This window comes from Grampus griseus, assembly GCF_964374135.1.
Source record: "Grampus griseus genome assembly, chromosome: 16".
Taxonomy (NCBI): Eukaryota; Metazoa; Chordata; class Mammalia; order Artiodactyla; family Delphinidae; genus Grampus; species Grampus griseus.
Genome location: NC_139010.1, coordinates 62,051,107 through 62,067,915, shown reverse-complemented (window position 1 = coordinate 62,067,915; position 16,809 = coordinate 62,051,107). Strand labels below are relative to the sequence as shown.

Below are 16,809 nucleotides of genomic sequence, written 5' to 3'. Positions count from 1 at the left end.
AATGTGAACTCCCCGGCCCACCCTACCGAATCGGAAATCCAGGGGTGAGCCTTAGGTGACTGTTAACGCGCTCTTACGTTTAAGAATAAGGACAGGAAACTAGACTGTACTGGGGCAGGTCGACAGCCCGCCTCCTAGTTCTGATATAAGAGCCCTGTGCTGGGTGTGTTTCCCCAGAACTTTCTGCCAGCGTCTTAAGGCCTCACTTAACCTCAGGACCTTAGTTGAATCATCTGTAGAATGAAATCCAGCCTTATATACTGAACTGATGGAGGTGGTCTTCACAGTATTCACTTATATATGGGACACCTTCTGTGTGCCCAGCATAAGATTTGGTTGGAAGGATTTGAAGGGCTTAGTGACTGCAGACTGGGAGAACAAGTAGACCACCTAGTCACCTGGCTTTGAGGTGACGTGGGTCTGGACTTCAGTGGCAACAACAGTAAGAAGAAAGGTGTAAAACTGAGTCAGTGATGGAAAGGAAAGAATGAAAAATTGAAAGGTTCTTAACTTAGAACCCGGAAGACAAACTTGAAAGGGCATCTCTTGAAATGACAACACGGTATCCAAGTGGAAATGTCCTATGGGCAGTTAGAAATCCAGATTGAAGTTCAGCTCTCACTAGAGGTGATTTAGAGGTTTTCAGCATGGACTGTGATAGAACCCTTAGCATCCTTTGAGCATCCTGAGACAGGAAATGTGTTTACATTTCTGCAGGAGGGACTTGAGGAAAGCCCACAGTAAGGCCATAGTGTCAAATCAGAGAAGGTGATCCAGTGAGACGTGAGAGCACTTGGTAAAATAAAAGCATGTTATTATTCATATTAGCGAACCGATATATTATCCGATATATCCTGTCCCCTTCAGAGCCCATAGTCACAGGCCTCGAGGTTGTTCTGCAAGTAGAGATCTAAGAAACCTCGAAAGGCTTTTGGATCAATGAAGAGGGATGATACTGCAGGATCTTTCATCATGGCTTCCATCCAGAGCTTAAGATTTGGAGTGTGGTTTACATACCTGTGGGAGATGGAAAGAATGAAGGTGTGAGCAAGGCTAAGTAGGAAGGCATTGCAAATTCTCCTATATATCATTATTACCACTCTGCAGTTTCATATTGTTTTCCTCTAACTTTTAAAAATAGTTCTTTAAAAATACTTATTTAAGATGCATGTAATCATTGAATATGAGATTTGGAAGATATTGTAGAGGTCCTTGTTTTGTGAAGAGGAATCTAAGACTAGAGTGAAGTGACTTGCTCAGTTAGCATGAGAACTTGTCCAAACGGAGGCTGATAGTTTTTTAAAATGAGAACATGAAAGACAACCAAGAATGTTATATATTTGTTATTCTATGGTCAGATTGTGACTAAAAGTAACCCTGAATAGCTCTAAGCTCGAAGAATTGGCAGTAAGCCAAGGTCGCTGCCAAACTTTGAAACACTGAGTTTGGAAAATAGTGTGGGACTCTTGATGGTAAATGGGAGGTAGAATTGGTCATACAATCCTTCCTGAAATCCTTATGAAAATGCACATCCTTATGGATTTTTAACCAGGAGGGAAGGAGTAATTACTTTTAAAACATTTTACTACATGTCACAGAACTCCCCCCACTACCGGCCCCAAGGATGAAAAATGGTGAGTGTAGGTATAGGACATGCCCTGGCACGTCCAAGTCTCCTTCTGTGTGCTTGCTCCCATTCATGCCAGTTGAGTGAGATATGTTAATTTTTGTTCATAAAAAAAGGTTAGTATATACTATTTCAGTTATCATTATCCTAAATTAAGCACAAAATATTCAGATATCTTACTCATTTAACTCCAGGGCTACCAGCCATTCAAACCAGGGCCAGATGAGGTAATCAATCATAGAAAGAGAACTGCCACCAAAGAAGGTTGTCTTCTTATTAGTCAGAACCTGAACATTAAACAGCATAAGAGTACTTGTTATTTGTGCATCTGGTAAGATTCATCAAAAGAAATGATGAAGGCAAGAGTTAAGAAAGTGAGAGCAGCAGGTTTAACCCTGACATATTCAAGTTGGCTTTTTGTCTGATTAGTTTAAGCTTTAGAATCTCTTGGTTTGGGATGAAGCAAAACGGTCAATAAAATAAACTGGAAAATGGAGAAAAATAAAACAAGCTACAGAGTGCATGACCTTTGTAATAGATATATCCAACAAAGGACTGGTATTCAGAATATAGAAAGAACTCCTGGGAATCAAAAAGAAAAAAGGCAGAAAACCCATCAGAAAACTGGGCAAGACTTGGACTTCACAAAAGAGGAGGTCAAAATGGCCAATAACCATTTGAAAAGGTGCTCAACTACATTAGTCATCAGGGAAATGCAAATTAAAACCAAAATGTCATACCACTTCACATCCATCAGAATGGCTAAAATGAACAAGACAAACTTAGTAAGGGTGTGGATCTACTGCTGATAGGAATGTATCAATAATTTGGTACAACCATGTTTTAACAGTATCTACTAAAGCTGAGTTCATGCATACTGTATAACCCAGTAATTATATTCCTTGGAAATGTGAACATATGTTCACCAAAAGATAGGTATAAGAATGTTCACTGAAGCACTATTTGTTACATCCCCAAAGTGGAAATGTTTACTGTCTATCAGGACTAAAATGGATAAATTGTACAGGAGTCATACACAGGGTGAAGGGTGGTGGTGAAGTGGTTTAAGAATCCACCTGCCAATGCAGGGGACACGGGTTCAAGCCCTGGTCAGGGAAGGGAAGATCCCACATGTCACGGAGCAACTAAGTCCGTGTGCCACAACTACTGAGCCTGTGCTCTAGAGCCCACGAGCCACAACTACTGAGCCCGCGTGCCTAGAGCCCGTGCTCCGCAACAAGAGAAACCACTGCAATGAGAAGCCCGCACACCGCAATGAAGAGTAGCCCCTGCTCGCTGCAACTAGAGAAAGCCCGTGCACAGCAGCAGAGACCTGACTCAGCCAAAAACAAATAAATTTATATATATAAAAAATATATATGTTCAAGGACTGAAAACAAGCATGGAAAAATAACAGGTGAAAAACTGGAAATGTGGGTGAAATTTTTCCGTGATATTTTCATGTCAGTGTGATAAAATGTTTTAAAAGCAAGCCCATGACAAACCATTTTTAGGTGTTTTGGTTTGTATCTTAAACACAACAGCTTACAGCTGCTATCTGTTGTAAACTAAAATTTCCTATTTGGTATTATTGCTAATTAAAGTGATTTTGGAAATGGGAGTATGAAGAAAAGAGTAGAAGGTGACAGCAGATACAATGTATCACTTCAATAAAAATCAAGGAGAAGGGATTAATTACCTCCTCTAGCTTGCTGAATTCTTTATGCAATTCTTCTTTCAGGCCAGAGCAGTCTTCCTTATTTTGCCTTCTAAGAAAGCTTAATAACAAAGGTGGTACCTAGACAGAGAGTAATTTCTTAGTTTATCAGTGTGACGCTAACTATACCAGCCCCCTCATATGAAAGCGCCATAGAACCCTCATAGACCCAGTGTCAGGATGTTCTAGAAACTTCAAAAGTACACCAATTCCTTTGCTCACAGAGGTCGGGTACTGATCTTAAAAACAGTTTTGTGGCCTTAGATGCTGTACTGGTCAGGATTTTATAAGCTGCAAATAAGAGAAGCCGATTGGTGAGCTTGGGTCAAAAATGTCCTAAAAGGACACTGAGTGGCTCACAGAATTGTTGAGAGGCTGAACAAACAGGTCTGGAACATTTCAGAATCATGCTGGGAACTGACCTGATGGGAGGCACCCACTGCCACCAGTGAACCGAGCACTAGATGCTACAGTCTGTGCCGCTGCCAGAAGTTGGACTCTGAGGTAACCAATGCCACTCTGGAATTCAACCTGGCAACCACCGCAGCTCCTGAAAGCCAGGAGCTCTGCCACCAGCCACCCTCATCAGTAGAACCAGTGCCCCACACCAAGCCTGTTTCCCCACATGGCTCATTTCTGAATTGAACCCTAACATGTGTGTGTCTAAGAGGAAGAGTCTAGGTCCAGACCTTGGCCCCAGCTGCAAAGGGAGCTGGGAAGGGGATTTTCCTGATTTCTATCTTGGGGAGGGCATGAGAAGACAGTTCAAAGTGGTTGATGACCTGAAGACTTGACAGGTGTCCTGTCAGATGCTTTGATGCTTGTGGTGGAAGTGTTTGTGTTTTAATGCTCGGTCTTTGGTATTGTCTCACTGCAAGAGACAAAAGTCCACTCGTCCAGTGGAAGTAAAAAGGCACTTTAAAAATACAGGAGAATGTCCTGGAAGCCCATCCATCCCAGGGTACAGCTTGCCATCACTGGAACTGAAGGTGTGCAGGCAGCCCTTCCTTCCACGTTTCTATCTGGGCCTGCCTGGTCTTTCATCTCTGCTTCTCCTTAAATGTCTGCTCCTTGTTATTTTCCAAATGTCAAATCCCTTTGCAATGCTCTTAATTTCTGATTCTTTAAAAATTCTTTTTTTGTGTGACTTTGATTTGCCGTCTCCAATGATATATACATACACCTCTAAAACCTCAACATTTATTGTCTTAGTCTCTGTGTCTCATTTCCAAGTTCCCAGGAGAGAAGATGATTTGGCTGTGGATGCAGGTGGGGGCATTTTTGGTTTGCTGAACTGGGGCCAGGAGGGTGGTGTCATAATAGTGCTTAAGGCCACCTCTTCCCTGAGTGTGAGGGAAGTAATGGTGGGCATCTCCAGCTGTTAGCTCATTTTCTTTCTGGACAGTACAATGAATCTCGTTACTATTTTTAAAAATTCTCCAGCATCTTTCTTGTAAATGCCATATTCCCTGTCCATCATCTTTGATGGCAACCATCTCTAGTATTCTTTCACTCTCGTTCTGCTAAGCCAGACAACTCCCTCTTCCTTCCCCATTGACTTCCCTTTGCAATGTCTCCTTTAAGAAAATATTCTCCCTACAAGTCTCACCTTCTGGATATTTCTCTAACCATTTCTTTCCCTAGAGATACGATGTTTCTTACTGTGCTGAGATATATCCTGACAAAAGTAACAGAATTATAGAGATATAACCTGACCATGCTATTCGCATTGTCTACTGTTGGTCATTTCTGTGTTAATACTAATTGTTTGAACTCACGCAAATGTTTAACTTTGATGCTAATTAAGACACAGACAGTTCTCCTATAGGAATGCCATTTACTTAGTCCACAAGGAGCTATTGCCAACACACAGAAGATGCTCACAACTAGACAATGTGGCTAGAACAACAAGAGCTAACATTGAGTATCTACCATCTGTTGGACTCTAGGTGTTTTATATTAACTGATTTTTATCAATGGGATGGGATCAATTACTATACTCATTTTACACATGAGCTGAGGCACAGAGGTAAACTAATAAGCAACTAGCTCACCGTCACATAACTAGGAAGGGCTGGTCGCAAGCCTAGGCAGTGGGCCAACAGTGATGGAGACACGGCCCTCACCCTCAAGGAGCTCACAGCCCTGGTACAACACACAGGCAAGAAGGTGGCAGTCCCCACAGGGGAAAGTTAGCACACGTGGGCACACAGAGCTGGGCACTAACCCAGCCCGGACAAGCTTCTAGAAGACAAAGGTATCTGAGCAAAGGCTGTTGTCCCTTGGTTCCTTGAAGGATTGGTTCCAGGGCCCCCAGCAGATACCAAAATCCACTGATACACAAGTCCTTTATAAAACGGCATAGTATAGTGGGCCCTCAGCATCCTCACGTTCTGCACATACAGGAGCGCAGACTGTACAGGAAAGAGGACTTGGAGACAACCAGGCAAAGTGAGAAGGGGGAAGAGTCTTCCAGCAAGAGTTGAGAAGAAGGTGGCAAGTTTGGGAAAAATAAAAACATTCAGCATGACAGGAATATAAAGTGTTAGGAGAAGAGTGGAGAGGTGTAACTTTGGGAAGTAAAAAGGATCTGGACCATGAAAGGGCTCGTAGGACATGTCCAAGCGGACAAGAGCATAATCCTGTTTGTCTTCCCCACCCAAATCACTGAACCATCAGTGACAGCAGTGATTTAGCTTAAAAAACAAAGGTGTTATATAGGAGCTGAAATTTCTTGAACACACACCTTAGAAAACAACTCAAAGACCATCTTTTGGCAAGCTTTCTCATAGGGGTCATCTGGCAACAGCTTCTTTCCTGGATATGCTTCATCCAGGTACTCACAAGTGATGGCAGATTCGTAGATCACTTGACCCTGACTGTTTTCCAGAACTGGCACCAGGCCGAAGGGATTCTTCTTGAAGAACCACTCAGGCTTATTTTTTAGGTTGATGTTAATGACTTCATGCCTGAAAAACACATAGAAGACAATGAAGAGAGTAACATTTTTCTTGTACTCCTGAATAAAGCCTCATTGGTCTTATCATCCACTTAGCTGGTCAGACCCGAAATTTCGGAGTCAGCTTGGCCTTGATTCCTTCCCCCTGCCACCTCTTCCTCAAATCAAATGGATCAGCAAGACCTGTCAGCTAGACCTTCAAATCACGTTCTGGATTCATCCACTTCTCAGCTTTAACACTGCCACCTCATCTAAGAGGTCATCTGCCACCTGGACCTCTACAATAGTCCCACCAGCCCCTCTGCCTCCACTGTAACCTCCCTACGGTCCATTCTCCACACACAAAAGTAAATTGGATGAGGCCACCCTCCTGCTTACTTACAACCCCTCGCTTGCTCCTCATTGCAATGAGGATAAACTCTATACCCCTTGATGTGGCCCCTGCTTACTTGTCACATCTGCTTCCTATGACTTTTCCTTTGGTCATTATGATCTGGCCACACTGGCCTTTTTTTTTTTTTTTTGCAGTACGCGGGCCTCTCACTGCCGTGGCCTCTCCCGTTGCGGAGCACAGGTTCCGGATGCTCAGGCTCAGCGGCCATGGCTCACGGGCCTAGACACTCCGCGGCACGCAGGATCTTCCCAGACCGGGGCACGAACCCGTGTCCCCTGCATCGGCAGGCGGACTCTCAACCACTGCGCCACCAGGGAAACCCCACACCGGCCTTTTTTATATTTCTTGAATTACTTTCTTCATTGTACTGATAATATGTAACTGAAATTACTTTGCTTACTTAATTACGTTTGTTATGTCACCTCCCTAGAACGTAAGCTCCATGAAAGCAGGGATCTTGTGTGTCTTGGTCATATTCATAAACCAACATGTAAATCAGCAAAGTTATAAGTAGATTTAAATGCTATGAAGAAATATAAACATTTTCAGATAGGTATTCAGTACACATTTGTTGAATAAATAAGTGGAAATGCTTCAAGATTGTCAATTAGATACTCCATTTGGGACTAAGAAGTATCTTAATTGTAAAAATATATGAGCCAACTAATTGAGTTTCTCCACACCCCACCACTCCATTGTATGAGAATCAACATGATAAAATTCAATTCCTTTTGCTAATTTTAATAGAAAGTTCCTCACTTTTTTCAAGAATATTAGGGAACCCAAAAAATCCATCCACGAAATAAACTTTCCGATTAAATCTCCATGCCTTGATACTTTTTTAAAATGTTACATGGGTAAATCACACTAAGTGTGAAAAACAGGTGAAGTCCAGGCTATACTAAGATTGTTTTTAGAACTAACTTGTATCTTGCCTAAGAGATTTTAGGGGAAATAAGAGAAAAGAAAGTTTCATATAATTGTTAAAGCCAGGTCCATATCATTGTCAAAACTGGATGAGTGTTCAATAGAACAGATTAGCTACTCAAAAATAATATACCCAGCACCTTTTGTTTCCTATTTCCTCATCCACCTCAGCAGCTAGCTACAACAGCATTATCTTGAGGATTTAAATATGCAATCCCTCCCCCCATGGAAACAAAGGAACAGCCAGATTGAACACTGGCATCTGTGTGTATGTACGAAAAGGTTCGTGTCCTGTCAGATTACCGGACACTTCAGATACAAGCCACTGCAAGAAAAATGACGTTCCCTGCTAAGGAATTATCAACATTTCTGAAATTTTATAGTATGAAAAGAAAAGGTAAATCCTGGGCTTTTGTCATAAAGAAAGTTCTCAGAACACACATGCATTTTGCTAACCTGGCATGGTGAGCCAACAAGGCAACATATCTGCTGCAACAAGTTGGAAGATGCACCTTTTAGAGAAAACCATGCTTTAGTAAATTCTGTCATGTGGTAAAATCTAGTACCTCTCTAATCAAAGCCTTCTGGGACTCAAAACTGATCCATAAACACAGCAGACCTCTGTTGTTCGCACTGCCTGGCAGCTGTTACACCCTTCACCCTCCATACACACACTTTTATGTAAAATCACTGCAATTTTCCTTTGGGAAACTGTCCCAATAAGATATGGTTGTTTTCAACCCAGAGTTCCAGAAGGGCACTAACCCAGGACTTTGTGGCCCCAGATCCAGCTGTCTCTTGCTCCTGGACTTTTCAATTGTATGAGCACAAGATATGTCTTTTTTCAATCCAACTGAAATGGGTATCTCTTAAATGCAATAAAAGAATCCTGACTAATACAGTAAACATTACAAGAGTTGGATAAAATAATGTTTTGATAAATGTTACTGTTGAATATTTTGCTATGTGTTCACAATCTGTTTCATCCAAAATAAGATGCAAATCCTACTGAAGTGATGACTAATTCAAAGATAATTTGTTTTTTTTCTTTAGAATATATCTTACTTATTTTTTTAGAGAAAAGAATTGCCTGCTTAATTCTCCCCCAAGAAGACTAAAATTAGTTTACAAATTCTAAGCACATACATGGAAAATTTCTTTGTCATGGGGGCTTTGTTTTAAACTTCCACACTACAGGTATCTAATGTCTGTTCAACAGATTCCAAAGGTCATTGGAAGGGAGGCGGTTCAATGGCTATTCAGCTCAGGGAAAAGCCAATGACTTGCATATTTCCTGTGGATAACCCATATGTCAATCACATTAATACTTTCAGTGAGGCTTCCCAAAAGTCTGAATTTTTAGACATAAACACTTTATTTCACTCAACCAACAACCCAATCTATAGGAATATTCACAGTACAGTTAACTCAGCACTCTGTCCAGCGGAGGGTCAACGTCTGGACTCTTCAAGGGGGCAAATTACCGACTATTCAGGAAGGGACTATAGTCTCAGAATAACAGCAAACAATATAAACAGCACATGAAAGAAGCGGGGTGATAGAGAAGGAAGTACCGCAGAAATCAGGGGTCTGCCAGAGCTAAAAGAGCTGCCTGTGATTACCATTCGAGGGATCTCTGCATGCCACTAACTTTACTGGAGCCTCAGCTTTTCTGATCCATAAAATGGTTAATCTAAACGGGGTGTCCTAGACTGGTGGTGTCTGTGGCATTCCTCCCGCCCCCCGAGGATAGGGTTCATAACTTTCTCTGTCCCCCTCCTCCCCAAAAAAAAAAGGCTGATGTATTTTGTAGTAAAGGAAGCTGCGGAGACCCTATCGAAGATTTCCGCCCGCTCTTCCCGCAGCTGTTGGTTCCTGGCTGGCTCCGGGAGCGGCCCGCGCCTTGATCCTCACCCAATTCCCTTGGCCTTCAGGACCAGGAGCGTCCTCTTGGCGAACGGGCAGAACCTCATGCTGTAGACGCGAATCAGGCCCTCGGGGACCTGCCCCGGGGGCGCGCTTCCTGCGGGGAGAAGCGGAGACGGTTACAGCCCCAACAGCAGCGGGAACTCTCAGCCTCCCGCCGCCCCCCCCCCCCGGGCCTGGTCAGTTTCCCGCGGGTGGAAGACCTCCTGCGTGGCTCCGCTCCGGAGCAGCCCAGCCCCCAGGCCCTGGCTCCGACACGCGTCTGAGGGTCGCCGCGAATCGCGGCAGGCAGGCCTCACCCTTCCCCAGGCTCCTGGCTGACCCTCCGGACATCTCGGCGCAGCACAGGCCCGGCTCGCGCCCGCTCTTGCAGGCGATTCCTAAGGTCGGTCGCCCCGCCCTTCCTCCCTCCCTCCCTCCCCGTCTCTCCCAGAAGTGCCAGCAACCCGCGCGCAGAAGGCTTCCTGGGCGATCCGACCCCGCGCCCAGGCTGGCTTCCCCACTCTCCGCGAGAAGGAACGCGCCGCCGCAGCCTCCCGCGCGCCTTGTGGGAGATCGTAGCTAGACGCCCACCCCGTAAGCCCCGACCCAGGGCCGGCCTTCCCGGTTTGCTGGGGCAAAGCTTCAAACACCGCAGATGGCGGTCGCACCAAAGTTCAGCCTGCTGGCCAAGAGGTGCTCCCATGACGAGCCAGCCCAGCCGTACAGCGTTGGGGCATTGGGAGCAGGCTTGGTGGCCCTAAGTCACCCAGAGATAATGAGGGCGTGGAGGGCTCCCCGCGGTGCCAGAGGGGGACCCTGGCCCGGCTCAGCATCTCGAGCGAGTGCGGAAGTGCGGCGGCCCTCAGATCCTCACCGCCCCCCAGTGGCCCGGGCGCAGAAGAGGGGGGGCACCACTCGCCTTCCCCCACCCCGTCCCTGTGTGTGGCTTTGTTCGTTTTGTTTTTGTTTTTTCTTTTACGTGTGGGTTTTTTCTTGGAGCTGTTTCATAGGAATTCGTGTAGTAAACACTTGGTGTTCTCTTGGTGCAATGGAAAAAAAAAATGCACAAATGAAGCTCAAAATCCTCAGAGCCTTTCCCTGACCCCGACGGATGGTGGTCTCCAGCTTGCCGGCACGTGGGCCCACACCGGATCCAGACCCTGACCTCCCACACCCCGTGCCCTGGCAGCAGGGACCCATGCCCAGGCCCAAGTCACGTGGCTCCGACTTGGTTGCAGCTCTCCCTCTACCCAAAGGCTGCCCTTACCTCAGAGCCTGTGGCCCCCGGGGCCAGTGCTTGTTCAAGGTTCCAGAACATGCTCTCCTAAGGTTCCTTTCCATAGCCCAGGGCCAGGTCGCCCAGCCACCTGGAGAGCCATTTCCTTTTCCTGTCTGTACTAACTTAATATGACTACTGGGGAGGGTCACTGTCTCTACTGTCACCCTTAGGACACATCCTTTTAATTTTAACCCAAAGGAAACAGCACAAACCTGGATATTACTAATCTCAGAATGATGATGCAGCTTTCAAAAATCTATCAAATACGGGGATTTTGAAGCCCTAGTAGGGGCACATGCTTAGAGTCAGGCAGGTGGGTTAGTGAATTTAGTCTGCAGGTCTATGAAAAATGTCTGGCCAGATCATTCACTCCATCAGCCCCCTCAATCAGGAAAGAGGGGGTTCCAGGGCACACAGAACAGATACTGTGTGTATCTGAAAAGAGTAGTCAATGTCTTACTTGTCGCATAGATTTCCAAGCTGGTACCTCCTGTGCTGTTTATTTGGGGAGGAAGGAGCAGGGAGTGTTTTTATTTTGCTTAGCTCTATTTTTGGAGCTGCAGAGTGAGGTGATAAGCATGCCCATCCTGGAGGCTTCCTGCCTGAGTTTGATCCTGACTCCATGCCTGTATTAGTTTGCTAGGGCTGCCATTAACAAAATACCACAAGCTGAGTGACTTAAACGCTGGAAATTTATTCTCACAGTTCTGGAGGCTGTAAGTCCCAGATCAAGGTTGCACAAGCCTCAGGGTTGTTTCCTTCTGAAGACTCTGAGGGAGAATCGGTTCTGTGCCTCTCCTCTAGCTTCTGGTGGTTAGGTGGCAATCTGGTGCTCCATGGAGTGTAGAAGTATCAACAAATAGCGGCCTTCATCTTCACATGCCCTTCTCCTTGGGTGCATGTCTGTGTCCAAATTTCCCCTCTTTATAAAGACACCGGTCATATTGGATTATGGGCCCATCCTACTCCAGTATGACCTCCTCTTAATTTAACTAATTACAACTGCAATGAACCTTTTTCCAAATAAGATCACATTCTGATGTACTGAGGGTGAGGGCTTTAACATACGAATTTATGAATTCATAATTTAACTTATGAATTTATTATGAAACCATATGAATTATAATAACCCCTTATTAACCATGTGAATGTGGGCACGTTCCCTCTGTGTTTCCCTCTTGGTGCAATGGAAGAAAGAAGAACATTTTACAGTTCCCTCTTCTGTAAAATGTGGTGGTAGAAACTTAATGCCTCTCTTATAGAGTTTGAAGAAACATTAAATTAGTTAATAAATAAGAAATGCTTAGTTCTTGGCACAGAATGAATGTTAAATAAATGTTTGTTATTATTAGATACTAAACAAAAAAATTAGACCACATTTTTGCTAAAACACGAGTCTTACTTAACTCTTTTTTAGAAAATTAACTGTTTAGAAGGCCTTTAGTACATTAATGATATGCAAATTAACCCTGTGAATTTAAACATAGCAAGGCAAAACCTCTGATTGGCCAAACTAGTGATTCCAGGTGTAGGGATTATTTGAGAACTTTTATTTGGAATGGCTCGTCCCCTAATTAGTATGAATAATGCAACATTTTGTTGTAATGATTAGAAAGATCCAGCTAATCAATAAAGTAAAATGTTAATTCCTCAAAGAAAGAAGTTGAAACTCACTCCCTCTTGTGAGAGCACCGGAATCACAACTAACTGCTGAACAGTCATCAACAGGAAGACACTGGAACTCACCAAGAAAGATACCCCACATCCAAAGACAAAGGAGAAGCCACGATGAGATGGTAGGAGGGGCGCAATCACAGTAAAATCAAATCCCATAACTGATGGGTGGGTGACTCACAGACTGGAGAACACTTATAGCACAGAAGTCCACCCACTAGAGTGAAGGTTCTGAGCCCCACGTCAGGTTTCCCAACCTGGGGGTCTGGCAACAGGAGGAGCAATTCCCAGACTTTCAAGGTTAGCGGGATTTGACTGCAGGACTACAACAGGTCTAGGGGAAACAGAAACTCCGCTCTTGGAGGGCACACACAAAGTAGTGTGTGCAACAAGACCCAGGGGGAAGGAGCAGTGACGCCATAGGAGACTGAACCAGACCTACCTGCTAGTGTTGCAGGGTCTCCTGCAGAGGCAGGGGGCAACTGTGGCTCACCGAGGGGACAAGGACACTGGCAGCAGAAGTTCTGGGAAGTACTCCTTGTTTTGAACCCTCCCAGAGTCCGCCATTAGCCCCACCAAAGGGCCTGTAGGTGCCAGTGCTGGGTCGCCTCAGGCCAAACAACCAACAGGGAGAGAACTCAGCCCCACCCATCAGCAGACAAGTGGATTAAAGTTTTACTGAGCTCTGCCCACCAGAGCAACAGCCAGCTCTACCCACCACCAGTCCCTCCCATCAGGAAGCTTGCACAAGCCTCTTAGATAGCCTCATCCACCAGAGGGCAGACAGCAGAAGCAAGAAGAACTACAATCCTGCAGCCTGTGGAATGAAAACCACATTTACAGACACAGAAAAAATGAAAAGGCAGAGGACTTTGTACCAGATGAAGGAACAAGATAAAACTCCAGAAAACAACTAAATGAAGTGAAGATAGGCAACCTTCCAGAAAAAGAATTCAAAACAATGATAGTGAAGATGATCCAGGAGCTCAGAAAAAGAATGGAGGCAAAGATTGAGAAGATGTAAGAAATGTTTAACCAAGACCTAGAAAAATTAAAGAACAAACAAACAGAGATAAACAATACAATAACTGAAATGAAAAATACACTAGAAGGAATCAATAGCAGAATAACTGAGGCAGAAGAACGGATAAGTGACCTGGAAGACAGAATGGTGGAATTCACTGCCACAGAACAGAATGAAGAAAAAAGAATGAAAAGAAATGAAGACAACCTAAGAGACCTCTAGGACAATATTAAATGCACCAACATTCACATTATAGGGGTCCCAGAAGGAGAAGAGAGAGAGAAAGGACCCGAGAAAATATTTGAAGAGATTATAGTCGAAAACTTCCCTAACATGGGAAAGGAAATAGCCACCCAAGTCCAGGAAGTGCAAAGAGCCCCAGGCAGGATAAACCCAAGGAGAAACACACTGAGACACATAGTAATCAAATTGACAAAAATTAAAGACAAGGAAAAATTATTGGGACTTCCCTGGTGGTGCAGTGGTTGAGAATCTCCCTGCCAATGCAGGGAACATGGGTTCAAGCCCTGGTCTGGGAAGATCTGACATGCGCAGAGGAACTAAGCCCGTGTGCCACAACTAGAGCCTGCGCTCTAGAGCCTGCGAGCCACAACTACTGAGCCTGCATGCCACAACTACCAAAGCCCGCGTGCCTACAGCCCAAGCTCTGCAACAAGAGAAACGACTGCAATGAGAAGCCTGCGCACTGCAATGAAGAGTAGCCCCTGCTCACCCCAACTAGAGAAAGCCTGTGCACAGCAATGAAGACCCAACAAGGAAGACACAAGGCAGCCAAAAATAAATATAAATAAATTTATAAAAAAAGAAAAATTATTAAAAGCAACAAGGGAAAAATGACAAATAACATACATGGGAATTCCCATAAGGTTAACAGCTAATTTCTCAGCAGAAACTCTAGAAGCCAGAAGGGAGTGGCATGATATATTTAAAGTGATGAAAGGAAGAGTCTAGAATCAAGATTACTCTACCCAGCAAGCATCTCATTCAGATTCAATGGAGAAATCAAAAGCTTTACAGACAAGCAAAAGCTAAGAGAATTCAGCACCACCAAACCAGCTCTACAACAAATGCTAAAGGAACTTCTCTAACTGGGAAACACAAGAGAAGAAAAGGACCTACAAAAACAAACCCCCAACAATTAAGAAAATGGTAATAGGAACATACATATCAATAATTACCTTAACTGTGAATGGATTAAGTGCTCCAACCAAAGGACACAGGCTCACTGAATGGATACAAATGGACCCAGCTATATGCTGTCTATAAGAGACCCACTTCAGACCTAGGGACACATTCAGACTGAAAGTGAGGGGATGGAAAAAAGATATTCCATGCAAAAGGAGATCAAAAGAAAGCTGGATAAAATAGACTTTAAAATAAAGAATGTTATAAGAGACAAGGAAGGACACTACATAATGATCAAGGGATCAATCCAAGAAGAAGCTATCACAATTATAAATATATATGCACCCAACATAGGAGCACCTCAATACATAAGGCAAATGCTAACAGCTATAAAAGAGGAAATCAATAGTAATAATAATATAATAACAATAATAACCATAATAGTGGGGGACTTTAACACCTCACTTACACCAATGGACAGATCATCCAGACAGAAAATAAGGAAACACAAGCTTTAAATGACACAATAGACCAGATATATTTCATTGATATTTATAGGACATTCCATCCAAAAACAGCAGATTACACTTTCTTCTCAAGTGTGCACGGAACATTCTCCAGGATAGATCACATCTTAGGTCACAAATCAAGCCTCAGTGAATTTAAGAAAATTGAAATCATATCAAGCATCTTTTCTGACCACAGTGCTATGAGATTAGAAAGCAATTACAGGGAAAAAAACGTAAAAAATACAAACACATGGAGGCTAAACAATACATTGCTAAATAACCAAGAGATCACTGAAGAAATCAAAGAGGAAATCAAAAAATACCTAGAGACAAATGACAATGAAAACACGACAATCCATAACCTATGGGATGCAGCAAAAGCAGCTCTATGAGGGAAGTTTATAGCAATACAATCCTACCTCAAGAAACAAGAAAAATCTCAAATAAACAATCTAAACTTACACCTAAAGGAACTAGAGAAAGAAGAACAAACAAAACCCAAAGTTAGCAGAAGGAAAGAAATCATAAAGATCAGAGCAGAAATAAATGAAATAGAAACTAAGAAAACAATAGCAAAGATCAATAAAACTAAAAGATGGTTCTTTGAGAAGATAAACAAAATTGATAAACCTTTAGCCAGACTCATCAAGAAAAAGAGGGAGAGGACTCAAATCAATAAAATTAGAAATGAAAAAGGAGAAGTTACAACAGACACCGCAGAAATACAAAGCATCCTAAGAGACTACTACAAGCAACTCTATGCCAATCAAATGGACAACCTGGAAAAAATGGACATATTCTTAGAAAGGTACAACCTTCCAAGACTGAACCAGGAAGAAATAGAAAATATGAACAGACCAATCACAAGTAATGAAATTGAAACTGTGATTAAAAATCTTCCAACAAACAAAAGTCCAGGACCAGATGGCTTCACAGGTGAATTCTATCAAACATTTAGAGAAGAGAAAAGAACACAAAAGAACCTGAATAGCCAAAGCAATCTTGAGGGGAAAAAATGGAGCTGGAGGAATCAGACTCCCTGACTTCAGACTATACTACAAAGCTACAGTAATCAAGACAATATGGTACTGGCACAAAAACAGAAATATAGATCAATGGAGCAGGATAGAAAGCCCAGAGATAAACTCATGCACCTATGGTTACCTAATCTATGACAAAGGAGACATGGATATACAATGGAGAAAAGACAGTCTCTTCAATAAGTGCTGCTGGGAAAACTGGACAGCTACATGTAAAAGAATGATATTAGAACACTCCCTAACACCATACACAAAAATAAACTCAAAATAGATTAAAGACCTAAATGTAAGACTGGACACTATCAAATTCTTAGAGGAAAACATAGGAAGAAAACTCTTTGACATAAATCACAGCAAGATCTTTTTTGACCCACTTCCTAGAGTAATGGAAATAAAAACAAAAATAAACAAATGGGACCTAGTGAAACTTAAAAGCTTTTGCACAGCCAAGGAAACTATAAACAAGACGAAAAGACAATGCTCAGAATGGGAGAAAATATTTGCAAATGAATCAAGGGACAAAGGATTAATCTCCAAAATATATAAACAGCTCATGCAGCTCAATATTAAAGAAACAAACAACCCAATCAAAAAATGGGCAGAAG

General features: G+C 43.2%; 1 protein-coding gene across 2 annotated transcripts; it reads right to left on the bottom strand.

Annotated features, from left to right (window-relative positions):
- Nucleotides 1–812: 812 nt before the first annotated feature.
- Nucleotides 813–13,093, bottom strand: GSTO1 (glutathione S-transferase omega 1). Of its 2 annotated transcripts, none has more exons than XM_082673029.1 (6): nt 12,928–13,093; nt 9,539–9,647; nt 6,091–6,313; nt 3,327–3,425; nt 1,808–1,914; nt 813–1,017 (listed from the first exon to the last, which is right to left on the bottom strand). In XM_082673029.1, exons 2-6 carry the CDS (start codon nt 9,595–9,597, stop codon nt 864–866), a joined length of 642 nt encoding a protein of 213 aa, XP_082529155.1. In that variant the 5' UTR covers nt 9,598–9,647; nt 12,928–13,093; the 3' UTR covers nt 813–863. The 2 variants fall into 2 exon arrangements, with proteins under 2 accessions (XP_082529155.1, XP_082529154.1); XM_082673028.1 differs by lacking the exon at nt 12,928–13,093 and adding an exon at nt 9,850–9,943.
- Between the last annotated feature and the right edge of the window lie 3,716 nt (nt 13,094–16,809).